Source organism: Lepisma saccharinum, chromosome 10 (genome assembly GCF_977018435.1).
Source record: "Lepisma saccharinum chromosome 10, izLepSacc3.1, whole genome shotgun sequence".
Classification (NCBI taxonomy): domain Eukaryota; kingdom Metazoa; phylum Arthropoda; class Insecta; order Zygentoma; family Lepismatidae; genus Lepisma; species Lepisma saccharinum.
Window position 1 is genome coordinate 42,113,407 of NC_139238.1, and position 17,673 is coordinate 42,131,079.

Sequence of the window (17,673 nt, forward strand, 5' to 3'; positions counted from 1 at the left end):
GTTGATAGAAGCAAGAGACTTGGTAGGATTAATTGTTCTATCATTAAAGATATTTTCAGTCGAGTAGCCAATCGATATCTGCGCTCCGATGGCTGCCATCTTGAGAATAATCCGCCATATTTGATATATCTCGGGAACGGTATCTCCTATTTTTCAAAAAATATATTTAGTGATTTATTATGAAAATTTACACTATTTTGAACATTTCTGAGAAAACCGGACGTTGACAGAAGACACCGTACCCGAGATATATCAAATCAAAAAATATCAAATATGGCAGATTATTTTCAAGATGGCAGCCATCGGAGCGCAGATATCGTTTAGCTACTCGACTGAAAATATCTTTAATGATAGAACAATTAATCCTACCCAGTCTCTTGCTTTTATCAACAAGTCAATGATTTGGGACTTAGCCTCCGGCCTGTGGTCCTAAAGATGTAATTTTTTGTGCTTTTGTTATGAGGTCTGAAGTCATTTGCGGCAGGTGTAACAATGTATTGCCATTGGACTTGTTCATGGCTAGTTCTGTAATATGTATAAACGTTATATTTCAGGGTAATTGAGTGTAGCGATCTAACAATAAAGAATGGAGCCTGTGATCCATTTGCAACAGTTACAATGTGGTATTCCAATACAAAACAGGAGTGCAAACGAACAAAAGTGAAGAAGAAAACAGTGTGCCCACAGTTTGACGAAACTTTTACATTTGAGGTACGTATGTTTGAATGTCCATCCTTTATAGGGGATGTTGTCATCTTCATGGCTCTAATGCGTTTAAATTTTATTATAATATATGTATTATCAGTAGGACTAGAGAAAATTAAAAATAATTCAGGCACCACCCCTTTTTTCTCGGGCCTTTTTTTTCTCAAATATTGGATAAGAAAGCCATGAATCCAACTAAGATAAGCTATAAAAAAAGTGACCTTACAACATTTAATTTATTAATTGAAGGTCTTAGGTGTAAAACAGGTAAGTGACATTTTGGTCATTTCTGAGTTCATTAAGAAAAAATGTTATTGGAAACTACACTGTAGATAAATTATTTTTGTGTTGTATTTACCAATTTTAGAAGGCTTGACTGAGTCCAATGCAAATTGTATGACATGGCAATTTCACTCGAAAGTTGAAGGATGGAACATTTTACTTATTAACTCAAAAATGACCAAAATGTCACTTACCATGTTTTACACCTTAGTCCTTCAATTAATATAATATGGGATTAAAAGTAATTAATTTTTGGACCAGAGTGTCTTCCTAAAGAAGGCTCAACTTGTAACAGCATGAATAACTAAACAGTACATTCTTATATATGGCTGACTCTACCATATCACAGACATTGTTAAGACAAATGTCATGCCAGGAAAGAAGCTTTTGTAAAGCCATGCCAAAAATACCTGCTGCCTATCTCATTATTTAGATGAATAATTGAATGGTTTGTTGAATATTTCTGAATATCACTGTAATCATAACTGTTAAATTTTGTTGAGTACTTAATTAATTGCTTCATTCACTTTGTTGTTGTTGAAGTTATTAGTATGAGATTTGTTAATGTGTTATTTTGGTTGGAGCAGCTTCCAAACAAAGGCCAGAACCATGACCGGGAAAACACCTACAATCTCCACGATGAGGAAATTTGCTTCTCTGAGCTACGGGTGGCTTTATGGCACGATGCACCGGGGATGTTTGAGAATGTCTTCCTAGGGGAAGTGAGGATACCATTGAGCAATGACATAGGGAAGGAGCATAATGCATGGTGGGTAAATTTTACTAGTGACAATCTCTGTCCTTGTTACATTTAGTTCAGTGAAGATCTGCGTAAAACAAAAGTGGAATGTGTACTGATACAATAAAGTATTGGTTGACTGAAAATTGATGTTGTACCCGTCCAATGTGGAATGGCAAACATTTCATGAAGCACCTTAAATTATTCAAACCTTTTTTTTTCATACATGTTATAACTCTTGGTTAACTCAATGGATTTTTTTTTTTTTTTTGCTATTTCTATAGGCTTTCCCCAATTTGTAATTTTCATTCTACCTAGGCCTTCTTGATATTTCTTTTTTGGTCTTCCTCTTTGTCTGGATGTCTAATCTCCCCAATTTAAATCAGCATATTTTAGATACAAGTTCTATCAGAGGAGTAGTTGCTAAAACTAGACCAGATAGAATCAGAGACACTAAACTTAGGGCATACCTTCAAATAGAATCATTTGAATAGGTAAGATAAAATCAAAAAATGCACTGGAAGCGAGCAAAGAAGTCAGGAGAGGAAGAGGAAAAACTAGAATAGAGGGGAAGCAACATATGTCAGAGATGGTTACTAAAAGAGGGAGGACCATACTGGAAGTTAAGCTGGTCCCTGTGACAGAGTGGTTAGCACGAATACTGGCCTGGGCATGGATTTTTTTGTGTCCATTATTCAATTTCATCATATCATCACTCATCCTCATCTTCGCAAATTGGCCAAGAGTGGCACAAAAGCTAAGTAAAATAAAAGCAAATGATAGTGGAAGTAAATGGCTCTATGAAAATATTTAGAAGATTGCTGAAGGACCCTGACACCTAACAGCACAAAGGGGAAGAAAAAGTATGCTCTATCTCCATAGAGCTACCCATTGCAACTTGCTGTGAATTGGTAGGGATGTGGAGCCATTTATGGAGGTGATGTGATCAGCACCACACTCCTCCATGTTTACCCACAGGTATCAATTTATTAAAAGCTGGATGAACCCCAGAGCCACTCCGTGCAGGGTAATGCCACTTGCTATTAGGTGCAAGCCATCCTTCACCTAAACAGATTATTCTTAATGATAAGTGTCGAATTCAAGCAATGGAAATTTTCAAATGGTTACCGTAGAGGTCTCAGAAAAATAACTTTAAGCAACAATTTTCAAATATTTGGAGATTTACTGTAACAACCAGCTATAAGGGCTTTAGGCACCACAAAAATTTTCCAAGCAATATCTCAATAAACCCCATGAAATTCAGAACAGTAACTACACATGTTAAGTAAAAAAAAACAATAACAACCATAACCAACAATTAAAACCAGGAACTTGTTGCTCCAATTTTACTCGCCTGTTCAGCCTCCAACAGTCAGGTATGGAGTGGCATGCTTCGAAGCCCCCACACACTCCTCTCTCCTCACACAAGTCACATTGCTGCCATCTTTTGGATACACTGCTAAACTACCAAATGATAGTATATTATTATTAGGGGCATTGCTGGGAACATTTTCAACTGGAATCACCTACCCCAGGGATTGAACTGGGGTCTCCTGCATGGCAGCCAAATGTCCTGCCAACTGGACCACCGCAGAGAATACTGAATTGAATAAAAAAATACGAAATGTATAGTGTCATGACTCTACTCTGAAATTGATATTGACTGTTCTGTGAGATTCACTGTGTTGGTGTATGACTTTATGTATAATGCACTTAGAATATGTACTGTTGTTACATATGTTACATACGAATTATGTTCAGTAATTGTGATCATCCTGTATTGTGTGTAATAGATATTTAATATCTTTGTGGTTGCAACATTGTCATTATTGTTGAGTGTAAATCAGAAGCATTTTCTTTTCCTCTTTCAGCTGCTATCACAATATGAACCGTAGCTGTTAATTTTTAATTTAAAATTATGCCTTGATTGTGTTGAATATGAAATATTTGCCTACTCTGACATAAAATGGATCGATAACAGAAACCAATGTTGTACAGTGTCTCTCAAAAGTTTTAGGACAACGACATTTTGAACTAGGCAACCCAATTTACACAAAGCCTTGGTGGGTTGCGTGTAGAGTTAGGCTCAATTTCAGGGTTGCCACATGCACAATAGATATTTATAAAATACGCGAAAGGAATAAAAACAAGTAATATTGTATAAAATTATTAAAAATATCACTATTATATCGCAAGTGACAAAATTCTTTCTGAAAGAAAGGAAAAGAGGTGAGAGAAAACGAGAGGTGACAAAGGAGAGCAGAAAGAGAAAGCGAAAAGAGAAGAGGAAAAGTAGAGGAGAGAAGAAAGAGAGGAGAGAAGAGAAGATTGGAAGAAGATTCTAGGAGAGATGAGGAAAATGGAGCAAAGAAGAGAAAAGAGGAGGAAAACGAGATGAGAGAAGAGGAGACGAGAAGAGGGGAGTGGAGAGTAGAGTAATGGAGAGAAAAAGAGAAGAATGAAAAGAAGAGGAGAAGAGTGAAGTGGAGTCGGAAATCTAAGACAGGAAAGGAGATACGAGGAGTGGGGATGAGTGGGATGGAGATAAGATGCAAGAAAAGTAGGGAAGACGATATGAGATAAAAGCAGAGAAGAAGGAGAAGAGAAGAACAGAAGGGACTGAAGAGAAGAGGTAGTTTCAGAAAATATCGTCTCAGCGTCAAGAATTGATGCATTGGTTAAATTATCGACATGAAACATTCAATAACATTTTGAAATGTATTGGAGAATGTATTAGATCGGTTCGAAATGCCTTTTGGGTTCTTTCAGAGCAAGATAAAATCTTCCATGTAAGATCTTTGATTTTACCTGCGATTATACCACTAAAAACATGAATGTAATTTTAATATTTATAAGAATTCTGCAATTTTTGTCCACTTCTCCATTGAAATGGAGATTTTGTAATTTAATATTTCCCCTTCCCCCATCGTTAATTCCAAACTGAATCATTCCGTTTCACACGGACAATGAACACAATGGGATAGGTCTAAAACTTACGAAAATTTTCTGCCACTGGAAGGGTTTGAACCTACGACCATTAGATTGACAGTCCTGAACGGTAAACACTACCCCACAAGCCTTCGCTCCTGAAAGTAAGTAGAAGGAGCTGACCAATGTGAAATGTAGATGCAACTCTCCTCCTACATGTAATGTGCAAAACAATACTTGTTTGTAACAAAGAAAACGAAGGTAGTACGACTCGGCGAAAACATTTAATGGAGAATTGCACATGATGAGAACTTTTCATTCGATATTTGCGGAGGTATCCTTCCATTGAACTCGAGTGGGAAAAGGGGTAAAATTAGTATGTAATGAATTGCCACAAATATAAATAGTTATTTCATTAATATTTGTCAATGTCTTTGAAGCAGTACACAATTATCGTTAGAGTATCATAATTCACGATCTTATACATGAAAATATCCCTTTGAACGTGTGTCAATTCATTTATTTGTTTATAAATTCCATATGCAGAACAATGTAGCCACTATACACTACTATTACAAATAATGTTACCATGCTCTTGTTTGATAGAAGGGGATTTAAAAAAAAGAAAGAAAAGAATACCTAGTATGGAGGATCGAACCTGGGACCGGAATCAATGCTTTCAAGAACTCTAACCAATACACTACGCCCTTTGTTTCCTTTGGAGCAACAGTTCTTAATTATTCTGTCGCGTCAATATTGTAAACGTTATCCTGCAAAAAGATGTTTAACACTCTCATATAGCTCTGTACTTCTAGAATTACTCTATACACATGCATTTGAAATTTAACTCTGAATTTATTTCTTCGTTGTTAGTATATCTAAGCTTGTGAATATATTTTATTTGTATTTTTATAACGGTTACATGAACATCTACGAAATAGTTCCTTATAATAACCTCCGGTTGACTAAGTTGCCAATATAAACAAATGGAATACAGATTGTCTTCGAGCTTACATTGTTAAAAAGGAGCGGATACTCATATTACTATCCAGATACTTATTCAATAAGGTTTCTTGTTTGTCAGACATTATCACTTAAACTATTTCATGTTGAGTGCCCAACTTGAAATCTATCATTCTTCAGATTCTCTTTAAAATTCGACTCTGGTCACTTGTAACTTGCTGGGTGCAGACACTGCATTGACAGTGGTTTGCGATAAGAAGCGGCCTTGAATAGCGTGAGTCACTTTGAACGCGAGCAAGCTACGATACCAAGCTTGTCTGCCTTTGAAAACCAAGTCATTTTTTTTCACCGTTTCCGAACGCGATTGCTATTGTAGAAGTATATATTCTCTCAAAAGAGCAAGAAAGGAAATTCGACCAATGTTCTCCCGTCGTTTAAAACCAAATGAAGGGCCAGGGGGAAAAACGATGAATGTTCATTCGAGACGATTTGCCAGGAAATGAAAAACAAAGTATTTCTTTTCATAAGTACGTTAATATATGCCAAAATAATAATGCGTTTTTCAGGCACTTCTCATCGTTTCCCAACCAAGGCCGTTCTCATTCTTATAGTACAGCTTCTGAACTATCAGATGGCGTTGCGATCTCAAAATGGGCGAAAAATCGACATTCATCGTTTTTCCCCCTGGCCCTTCAAATATTATCTATTAAACGAAAAGTTCACGATTGCCACTAAACCTATCTGAGCATAAGGTGGATAACAATAAATTTAATAGATAGATTCTCCAAAATTTCTCTCGCACTGTCTACGTCAGGCCAGTACCCAAGGGGGGGGGGGTACATGGGGTCCATGCCCCCTCGAACCCTGAAATAATTAAATGTGAACCTATCAGTAACTACGAAAATAACATCGTCGATTTTAGAAATGTGTAAAAATTTTAATTTTGTTCTTACATAAATGAATCTGTTTCTTGCGCAAAAGTCTTCAGGGTGCAATGTTGGATGGTTTTAGTTTTTTAATGCAAGGCTAGGAAACGTCTGATTTACCGATTTAGTCAGGACAGTGTGTTACTTTCAATCCCTGTCCCGACTTTTTCGAACTGCAATCGTGATGCGAGATGTCTCTTTATTATTGTTTTTTCTTAACTCACAATTAGACATGTTCTTTATTGTAATAATAATTCTTAGTACGCAACATTTAATTTATAAATATATTATTTTCTAAACATAGAATTATCATGACTTTTCAATGGCGCATGCACTATTTGAACTATTTTGTAATATCTGTCTCTCTCTCTCTCTCTCTTATATATATATATATATATATATATATATATATATATATATATATATATATATATATAAATAAATTTGGGTCTGGCCCCTTCCTCAAAGAAATCCTGTGTACGGGCCTGGTCTACACCAATGACAGAAATGCAAGCAATATTTTTATTTTAAACCCAATTAAAGGAATGTGGAAGAATTTAAAAGAAATAAGAAAGGGCGGAACGACTGTTGCTCTACTTTAAAAATTGTTGTTCTTCCAGGAAGAAAAATAAGAAGGATTTCCTCCAGCACCTTAACACAGTGTCCCACGAGTCTCTCTTGATGAATACTGTCAAATGTGAATTGATTTTATGAATAAAATTTTCCGCCTGTTTACGTCTAACGTTGCGCAGATTTGGTAGTTCGCAAACGGTGTAATTATTTCGTGTTACCTTACGCAAATATCAAATACATTTCATAAGACTGTTCTGAACACGAGACTTGCATCAGTAAACAAGCATTTCGTCTGTTGTAGTATCACAGAAAAAGAATATCGTCCTGCAATGTTCAAGCCTCTAGATATTTTCCATTAATAATGTCTAATCACAATAACAAATTTGAAGAAATAACTCGCATTTTCACAACTACGTACCAAAATTCTCGTTTTTCTTCATCACTTCGAAAATAATTTCTCGAAGATATCTGCTATACTACAAGAAAGCAATCCAAAATTAAAGTAAAAGTACAACTACATGTATACCCAACGACATTTACAATATTGGAGGGACAGAATATTTAAAAATTGTTGTTTCAATCGAAGGTAAGGGCGTGGTGTAGTGGTTAGAATTCTCGGTTGGACTGCTCGAGATCCCAGGTTCGATCCTCCTTAGAAGGTTTTCTTTTTTTTAATTCTCCTTTTATTATAAACAAAAGCATGGTAACATTATTTGTAATAGCAGTGTATAGTGGCTACATTGTTCTGCATATTGAATTTATAAAAAAATAAACAAATAAATGAATTGACACTCGTTCAAAGGGATATTTTCATGTATAAGATCGTGAATTATGATACTCTAACGATAATTGTGTACTGCTTCAAAGACATTGACAAATATTAATGAAATAACTATTTATATTTGTGGCAATTCATTACATACTAATTTTACCCCTTTTCCCACTCGAGTTCAATGGAAGGATACCTCCGCAAATATCGAATGAAAAGTTCTCATCATGTGCAATTCTCCATTAAATGTTTTCGCCGAGTCGTACTACCTTCGTTTTCTTTGTTACAAACAAGTATTGTTTTGCACATTACATGTAGGAGGAGAGTTGCATCTACATTTCACATTGGTCAGCTCCTTCTACTTACTTTCAGGAGCGAAGGCTTGTGGGGTAGTGTTTACCGTTCAGGACTGTCAATCTAATGGTCGTAGGTTCAAACCCTTCCAGTGGCAGAAAATTTTCGTAAGTTTTAGACCTATCCCATTGTGTTCATTGTCCGTGTGAAACGGAATGATTCAGTTTGGAATTAACGATGGGGGAAGGGGAAATATTAAATTACAAAATCTCCATTTCAACGGAGAAGTGGACAAAAATTGCAGAATTCTTATAAATATTAAAATTACATTCATGTTTTTAGTGGTATAATCGCAGGTAAAATCAAAGATCTTACATGGAAGATTTTATCTTGCTCTGAAAGAACCCAAAAGGCATTTCGAACCGATCTAATACATTCTCCAATACATTTCAAAATGTTATTGAATGTTTCATGTCGATAATTTAACCAATGCATCAATTCTTGACGCTGAGACGATATTTTCTGAAACTACCTCTTCTCTTCAGTCCCTTCTGTTCTTCTCTTCTCCTTCTTCTCTGCTTTTATCTCATATCGTCTTCCCTACTTTTCTTGCATCTTATCTCCATCCCACTCATCCCCACTCCTCGTATCTCCTTTCCTGTCTTAGATTTCCGACTCCACTTCACTCTTCTCCTCTTCTTTTCATTCTTCTCTTTTTCTCTCCATTACTCTACTCTCCACTCCCCTCTTCTCGTCTCCTCTTCTCTCATCTCGTTTTCCTCCTCTTTTCTCTTCTTTGCTCCATTTTCCTCATCTCTCCTAGAATCTTCTTCCAATCTCCTCTTCTCTCCTCTCTTTCTTCTCTCCTCTACTTTTCCTCTTCTCTTTTCGCTTTCTCTTTCTGCTCTCCTTTTTCACCTATCGTTTTCTCTCACCTCTTTTCCTTTGTGTAGACTCATCAGCGATGAAATACCAGAAAACCTATTTTTTTTCTTTGAGAATAAATTTTGTCAGTTGCGATATAATAGTGATATTTTTAATAATTTTATACAATAATAATTGTTTTTATTTTTTCGCGTATTTTATAAATATCTATTGTGCATGTGGCAACCCTGAAATTGAGCCTAACTCTACACGCAACCCACCAACGCCTTGTGTAAATTGGGTTGCCTAGTTTAAAATGTCGTTGTCCTAAAACTTTTGAGAGACACTGTACCAGTCTGGTAGGAATAGACCGATATGAAATTTTGCACAATACCAATACTAAATTCCAAATAGTTCATTGACCTCCTTAATAAATGTATGTTACCAGATGAACCAAGCTTTTGCAATGCAAAAGAAGCTTCGTCTTTAGACATTTACTTTTATTAAAGAATACACAATTAAGATTATATGTTTATATCCACAAACATTGTAATAAAATGACACAATATTGCACTAAATTGTAAGATAATTATAAAAAATAATTATATATATACACTGCTCGCCATTAAAATTGCAACACCCAGAAGGAAATGAGATAGAAACACGAAACTTGGCAAATATGTAGTTCATAATAAGATAAGAAAATGATTACAGTTAGAGCTCGGTGGTGTGACATGTGACACGTAGAACATGGTTGCATAACCCCAAGGAGCTAGTAGCGTGTACAGCCTCCACGGGCAGCAATAACTGCTGCAACACGGCGAGGCATGGACAGAATGAGTCTATCGATGTCTGCTTGCGGTATGGCGTCCCAAGCGGCTTCCACACGGTGCCAGAGGTCTTCAACATTACGTGCTGGAAACCTGAGTTGGGCCAGCCGGCGACCCACCATGGACCAGACATGGTCAATTGGCAACATATCGGGCGAATGTGCTGGCCAAGGAAGCAGGGGCACGTGGTTAGCTTCCATAAATGCGAGGACATTCCTTGCAACATGGGGGCGCACGCTATCCTGTTGAAAAGTGGCATTATGCAGTGCATGGATTAATGGGACAGCAACAGGGGTGAGAACCTGTGTGATGTACCGTTGGCTGTTCAATGTCCCTTGAATGCGTACGAGACGCGAACGAACACCTATGGCGATGGCACCCCATACCATGATACCCAATGAAGGCCCTGTGTGATGATGCATGATGCAGGCATCATGAAGCCTAGTGCCACGGTGCCGCCACACGCGTGTACGTCCATCATGATGTTGTATACAGAAGGGGGATTCATCAGAGAACACTAAAGCATTCCACTCCGCCATCCATGCACGACGGTCTTGGCACCATCTCAGACGCAAACGCCTATGCTCTAGCGTCAGAGGAATCCGCAACAGTGGGCGCTGGGAAAAAATTCCCCGGTTCACCAAACAACGAAGCACGGTTCGTGGGGACACTGGACGTTGTAAAACATCCCGTACTTCATGCACAATCCTCGTTGACGTGGCCGTTCTGTCTGTAAGGGCCATGCGTATCAGACGTCTGTCCTCTCGTTCCGTCGTCCGACGCGGACGTTGTGAACCTCTACGTCGCTCTACAGTGCCTTCCTGGACCCACTGGTTCCATACACGGATCACTGTGGATGCATTCCATCCTACACGGGCACCGATCTCACGGTAGGATAATCCGCATTCACGGTATGCAACAATTCGGCCGCGATCGAACTGGGAAACCTGCTGGAATCGCTGCCGTATTTGATGACGTGACATTGCTGACCGATTTTAACACACTACACTCATGGCCATGCACTTTCACTGCTCTTCTGCACCTATCTGACCTGCTACAGGTACCACTTACCAGATGGCGTGGCAGGCGCACATGATGCATGACGGCCTTGAACACCTAATCATTTCCTTCTGCACCTCTCCTCTACACACTGCACATTTCGTCCGATTCCGATTACTCCTTCTGGGTGTTGCATTTTTAATGGCCAGCAGTTTATATATATATATATATATATATATATATATATATATATATATATATATATATATATATAAATCAAATAAGGTAAAAGGAAACACTCACCGGACAGTAGGAAAATTCAAAGTTTTCGCTAATTTATAGCATCATCGGTGTGAGAAGAAACAGAAGACGGAACCGGAAGTTGGGGTCCTGCAGAGTTGCCAGGTCCCCATTGAAGAAGAAGCGGTGCGTAGAACGAAAAAAAACACTGTTTCGTCACCAGGCTCGACGTAAACTGTGAGTGTGTAGGATGAGTTGGGAGGGCGGGAGGGTGGGTGAGGGTTGGGCATTACTGGGTGGCCTTGTTCAGGCCAGGTGGAGTGGTTGCACTCATGGCCGATATATAGGCCCTCTCCCATCTTTTGCGAACAGAGGTGTTGGCTGGTTGGGGTAGGAGGTGGATGATCGCTACCCGGAAGCAGTCGTTGAAACTGATGTTGTGGTGGTTGGTGTGGACGGCGACAGTGAAGTCCAGGTTGTGGGTGGAGGAGCGGTGGTTATTGATGCGGAGGTTGAGGGCCGTTGATGTTTCCCCCAGGTAAAAATCACCACAGATGTTGCAGGTGAGGATGTAGATAAGGTTTGAGGCATGGCAGGTCCCTTTGGGATGGAGGGTAAATTTGCCAGTGGCCGTGTGCACCTGGAGGGTGTGAGAAGTGATGAGGATGGGACAGGTCTTGCACCTGGGTCGGTTGCATTTATGGGCAGGGGGGTGTTGGATGTGTGGTGAAGGAGTGTTGTGGACCAGGATGTTTTGGAGGTTAGGGGGGCGTTTGAAAACCACCCTGGGTTTGTCGGGAAATATGTTTTTGGTTTCGGGATCACTGTGGAGGATTGGGAGAAGAGAGTGCAGTGTGTGCCTGATTTTGTTGAGGTGGGGATGAGTGATGAGTGCAGGTGGGTTGGTGGCAGCAGGTTTCTTGGTGGTAGTGGTATGTGAGGCAGCTCGTGATATTTGCTTGGTGACCAGGATGGAGGGATATCCACGGTTAACCAGGGCCTGGTGTAGGCGGAGGTTATAATTCTAGCGGGAGGTGGGTGAGGTGTTCAGGCGCTGTCCCCTGAGGGCCAGAGAGAATGGAATTGCTTTTTTGGTGTGGAACGGGTGGGAGCTGGAGAAGTGTAGGTATTGCATGTGGTTGGTGGGTTTTATGTGGATGGAGGTAGTCAGGTGTCCTCCCTCGATGTGCACGTCCACATCCAGGAAGGTGATCTGGTTGGGGGAGTGGGTCCAGGTGAATTTTAGGGAACGGAAGTGGTTAAGTTGGTCTAGGAAGGCTGACAAGGATGGTTCTCCATGTGTCCAGAGCATGAAGATGTCGTCGATGAAGCGGAGCCAGAGGAGGGGTTGGAGGGGTTGGGTAGCCAAAAACTCTTGCTCAAGTTGGCCCATGAAGAGGTTTGCATAGGATGGGGCCATTCTGGCTGTACCTCGGATCTGTAGGAAATTTTGGTTTTCAAAGGTGAAGTTGTTACAAGTGAGGACAAGGTGGGCTAGGTCTGCTATTGAGATAGAATTCTATGGAGCGGAGGCCATGGGAGTGAGGTATGTTGGTGTAGAGGGAAGTGACATCAATGGTGGCAAGGATGGTATTTGGGGGCAATGGTGGGAGGGTGCTGATTTTCTGGAGGAAGTGGTTGGTGTCACAGAGGTAGGAGGGCAGAGCTTTCACAAGAGGCTGGAGATGGGAGTCAACAAAGGCTGAGATTCGTTCTGTAGGTGAGTTATAGCTGGACACAATGGGTCTGCCAGGGTTGCCAGGTTTGTGGATTTTGGGCAATAGATAGAAGGTGGGGGTGCGGGGATTGTCGGGTATTAACATGGCGGTGGTACGAGCTGTTAGGCCTTCAGGTGGGCCGCGGGTGTGGATGAAGTCCCGGATTTTGGTGAGGTGTTCGGCGGATAGGTCAACTGTGGTGGGTTTGTAGGTGGAGGGGTCAGCCAGCTGGCGGTTGGCTTCCGCCAGGTAGTCTTGAGAGTTCAAGACCACCGTGGTGGACCCCTTGTCAGCTGGGAGGATTTTGATGTTGTGGTTGTTGCGGAGGTCTCCGAGAGCTTTCTGTTGGGGGGGATTGAGGTTAGGTTGGTTGTGAAAGTTATTTAAGAATGATCTGTCAGAGGTGGTGGAAATGACGGCAGTGATGTATCTTTCCAAGGGGTGGTTGGTGGGCAGGGGGGGTGGATCTTGGGAGTAGGGGAGGCTAAATTGAAGGAGGCTCGGGTGGGTTTCACTGGTAGTAGTTTGGAGTGAGGGATTTTTGGCCCAGAAATGTTGCCATCGGAGGCTGCGAGCAAATGTGTGTATGTCAAAAAGTAGGCGGAATTTTTTGGGGGGAGTTGTGGGGGAGAAGGTGAGGCCTTTTTATAAAACAGCTATTTCATCAGTGCTCAGTTTATGGCTGGATAAATTGAGTACAGTCTGGTTGTTTTTGAGTGGGTTAGGGTCATTGGTGGTCATGGATCTGGTAGGGGTGGGTTTGTCCGTGGACTGGTTGTTTCCCAAGGTGCGATGTATGGGAGTGCAGTTTTGGTTTTCAGGGGGGGTCTGTGGCTATAACTCACCTACAGAACGAATCTCAGCCTTTGTTGACTCCCATCTCCAGCCTCTTGTGAAAGCTCTGCCCTCCTACCTCTGTGACACCAACCACTTCCTCCAGAAAATCAGCACCCTCCCACCATTGCCCCCAAATACCATCCTTGCCACCATTGATGTCACTTCCCTCTACACCAACATACCTCACTCCCATGGCCTCCGCTCCATAGAATTCTATCTCAATAGCAGACCCAAACCTCACAACCCCAGCACCAACTTCCTGACCCACCTAGCCCACCTTGTCCTCACTTGTAACAACTTCACCTTTGAAAACCAAAATTTCCTACAGATCCGAGGTACAGCCAGAATGGCCCCATCCTATGCAAACCTCTTCATGGGCCAACTTGAGCAAGAGTTTTTGGCTACCCAACCCCTCCAACCCCTCCTCTGGCTCCGCTTCATCGACGACATCTTCATGCTCTGGACACATGGAGAACCATCCTTGTCAGCCTTCCTAGACCAACTTAACCACTTCCGTTCCCTAAAATTCACCTGGACCCACTCCCCCAACCAGATCACCTTCCTGGATGTGGACGTGCACATCGAGGGAGGACACCTGACTACCTCCATCCACATAAAACCCACCAACCACATGCAATACCTACACTTCTCCAGCTCCCACCCGTTCCACACCAGAAAAGCAATTCCATTCTCTCTGGCCCTCAGGGGACAGCGCCTGAACACCTCACCCACCTCCCGCTAGAATTATAACCTCCGCCTACACCAGGCCCTGGTTAACCGTGGATATCCCTCCATCCTGGTCACCAAGCAAATATCACGAGCTGCCTCACATACCACTACCACCAAGAAACCTGCTGCCACCAACCCACCTGCACTCATCACCCAATATCATCCCCACCTCAACAAAATCAGGCACACACTGCACTCTCTTCTCCCAATCCTCCACAGTGATCCCGAAACCAAAAACATATTTCCCGACAAACCCAGGGTGGTTTTCAAACGCCCCCCTAACCTCCAAAACATCCTGGTCCACAACACTCCTTCACCACACATCCAACACCCCCCTGCCCATAAATGCAACCGACCCAGGTGCAAGACCTGTCCCATCCTCATCACTTCTCACACCCTCCAGGTGCACACGGCCACTGGCAAATTTACCCTCCATCCCAAAGGGACCTGCCATGCCTCAAACCTTATCTACATCCTCACCTGCAACATCTGTGGTGATTTTTACCTGGGGGAAACATCAACGGCCCTCAACCTCCGCATCAATAACCACCGCTCCTCCACCCACAACCTGGACTTCACTGTCGCCGTCCACACCAACCACCACAACATCAGTTTCAACGACTGCTTCCGGGTAGCGATCATCCACCTCCTACCCCAACCAGCCAACACCTCTGTTCGCAAAAGATGGGAGAGGGCCTATATATCGGCCATGAGTGCAACCACTCCACCTGGCCTGAACAAGGCCACCCAGTAATGCCCAACCCTCACCCACCCTCCTGCCCTCCCTCCCAACTCATCCTACACACTCACAGTTTACGACGAGCCTGGTGACGAAACAGTGTTTTTTTTCGTTCTACGCACCGCTTCTTCTTCAATGGGGACCTGGCAACTCTGCAGGACCCCAACTTCCGGTTCCGTCTTCTGTTTCTTCTCACGCCGATGATGCTATAAATTAGCGAAAATTTTGAATTTTCCTACTGTCCGGTGAGTGTTTCCTTTTACCTTATTTGATTTTTACTTAGCCCTTTTGGCCCTCCTTGCTTTTATCCTATATATATATATATATATATATATATATATAAAAAGTATAATTATTGGTAATTTTACCGATATTCCTATTTCGGTCGATACTGATATAGTACTGAATAATCTGTCCCATTCCTTCAATCTGGTATAAAATTGCAAATGTTCCATTCGAAGAACTCAAATGGTTGGGTTTAGACACTTCATAAAAATAACAGAACAGCAGTCTTTTGCTTTAAGTTACATGCTATTATTTGAAATGTTAATAGAATATCAAATTAACTGTCCCACTCTTAATATACAGGGTGGCCCAAAAAAGGTAACCAAACAATAAGGTAATGTTTCTACATTTCGGTTAACTTTTTTTGGGCCACCCTGTACTATATTAAACATTACCTGTGAGTAATTGTTGTCTATTTCAGGTATTTTCTTAAACCTCGGGAGACCACGCGGGCATCTAAATTGGACCTTGGCTCTTTGCGTTTGAAAATTCATTATACTGCTGACCATGTATTTTCTAGTCATGTGTATGATGGGCTCAGGAAATTAGTATTACAGAGTCCACAAGTAGAAGTAAGTAAATTGTTTGATTACCTTATGTATGCTGAACTGATACTCATGTATCGTTATCAGCCAATACTGGTGGTATTAATATTGGTTAGAATTTATTTACCAATGCAAGCTGAGACTTTTCCAGTATTTTGGTCTTTCACAGGACCTGCAAAAATGTCATACTACACCTTCTCAGAATAATCCTGTAAATTTTTGCAAAATTTGAAGTTTCAGTATATTTTTAACCAATATTGTGTAAAATAATAGTTTCTCTGATTACAGAACAGGTATTTTAATATTCTGCTGTAATTTTTTGATATTTTAAAGTAAAACTGGTAAATTGATGTACTGCATGTGTGGAATACTTGCACACTAATATTAATCAGTACTTTCAATGACTTTCATTGGTTACAATTTTAATTGATTGGTACTGGTGGGAATCTGTTACTTTTGACATCATTATGGATATTGGATCACATTTAGTTCTTGAATTTTACATTTTCCTGCATTTAAAGTTTTCTCACCTTGGTTCCAGTGGTGAACTCAGACTCTGTGCTCCAAAGAGGGGTAGCAAAAACTCCCCCACCAATCCCCTAATTTTCCTCATGTTTAGGTATATAAGTTTATTGAATATAATAATGTAATAATAAGGGGTGTCTCAGAAATATTTTCATTTTTAAAACTATTTTAAATTTTTTGTATAAAGATAAATTTATTACCAAAAGAAAGCTTAAACATTAAATTTTCATTTGTGGAAAAGAGTGTTGGGTAAAAATTTACTATCCTTCGGACACCCCTAATTTTTTCGGTTCCTCAATTTTTGACATTCGTAGTTACGTATCTCCTTCGCAGAACATTCCTGAACGTGTATCAACGTTGTTTTGATGACAGTAACAGCACTTTTTCACATTACCAGTACGTCTTTCTCGTAGGCCTTTTCGCTTGCCTCACACACAATATGGCGAGTACACCTTCCTACATAATCACACGTCGTGCTTGTCTTTTGTCAAATTTTTGACATTCGTACTTACGTATTTGCTTCGCGGAACATTCCTGAAGGTGTATTGACATTTTGATCAAAGTAAGAGCAATTTTTCACATTACGAGTACTTCTTTCTCCTAGCCTTCCCGCTTGCCTTACACACAATATGGCGTGGACACCTTCGTAAATAATGATGCGTCGGGATGACGCAACGGCCTTGTCTTTTCTCGATTTTCAATTGTTATGCAGTGTTTTAACCTTCAGAACCCAAGAAATGCCCGTGAACAAACTTCATCAGATCTCTTTCTTTTTAATTTTATTTTTTGCGTTCTTTTACGAAGAAAATTGCAATCTTTCGTGGCGCTATCCGTGAATCGTTTTTGCGGCTATCCGTCCTGGAATAAGTGTGAAACATCCACAAATTGCAAAATAAGCTAAAATAAGGCGTTTGTTTTCGGAATTGAAACTGTCGATTTTCGTGATTTTTTTTTTGTTTCACAACCAAATACATATATTCCTGATACTACCACGACACCAAATTTTAACTATGTATCCCAACGTAACTGAACTAACCTAACCACGTGCCAAAGGTTTGTGGGGCTAGCGCCAATGGTTCGTGGGGCTAGCGTCAATGGTTCGCAATTATTTCCAATTTCTAGATCCTGATACTACCATGACACCAAATTTTAACTATGTATCCCAACCTAACTGACCTGACCT

At 40.7% G+C, this 17,673-nt stretch overlaps 1 protein-coding gene across 1 annotated transcript in view; it reads left to right on the forward strand.

Moving 5' to 3' along the window:
• RasGAP1 (Ras GTPase activating protein 1) overlaps positions 1 to 17,673 on the forward strand; it is a 98,306-nt gene that overhangs the window by 22,320 nt on the left and 58,313 nt on the right. Inside the window, exons 5-7 of the mRNA XM_083129762.1 lie at positions 555 to 711; positions 1,575 to 1,756; positions 15,842 to 15,992. Of these exons, the coding sequence (XP_082985888.1) occupies positions 555 to 711; positions 1,575 to 1,756; positions 15,842 to 15,992 (490 nt within the window). The remainder of the gene's footprint in view (positions 1 to 554; positions 712 to 1,574; positions 1,757 to 15,841; positions 15,993 to 17,673) is intronic.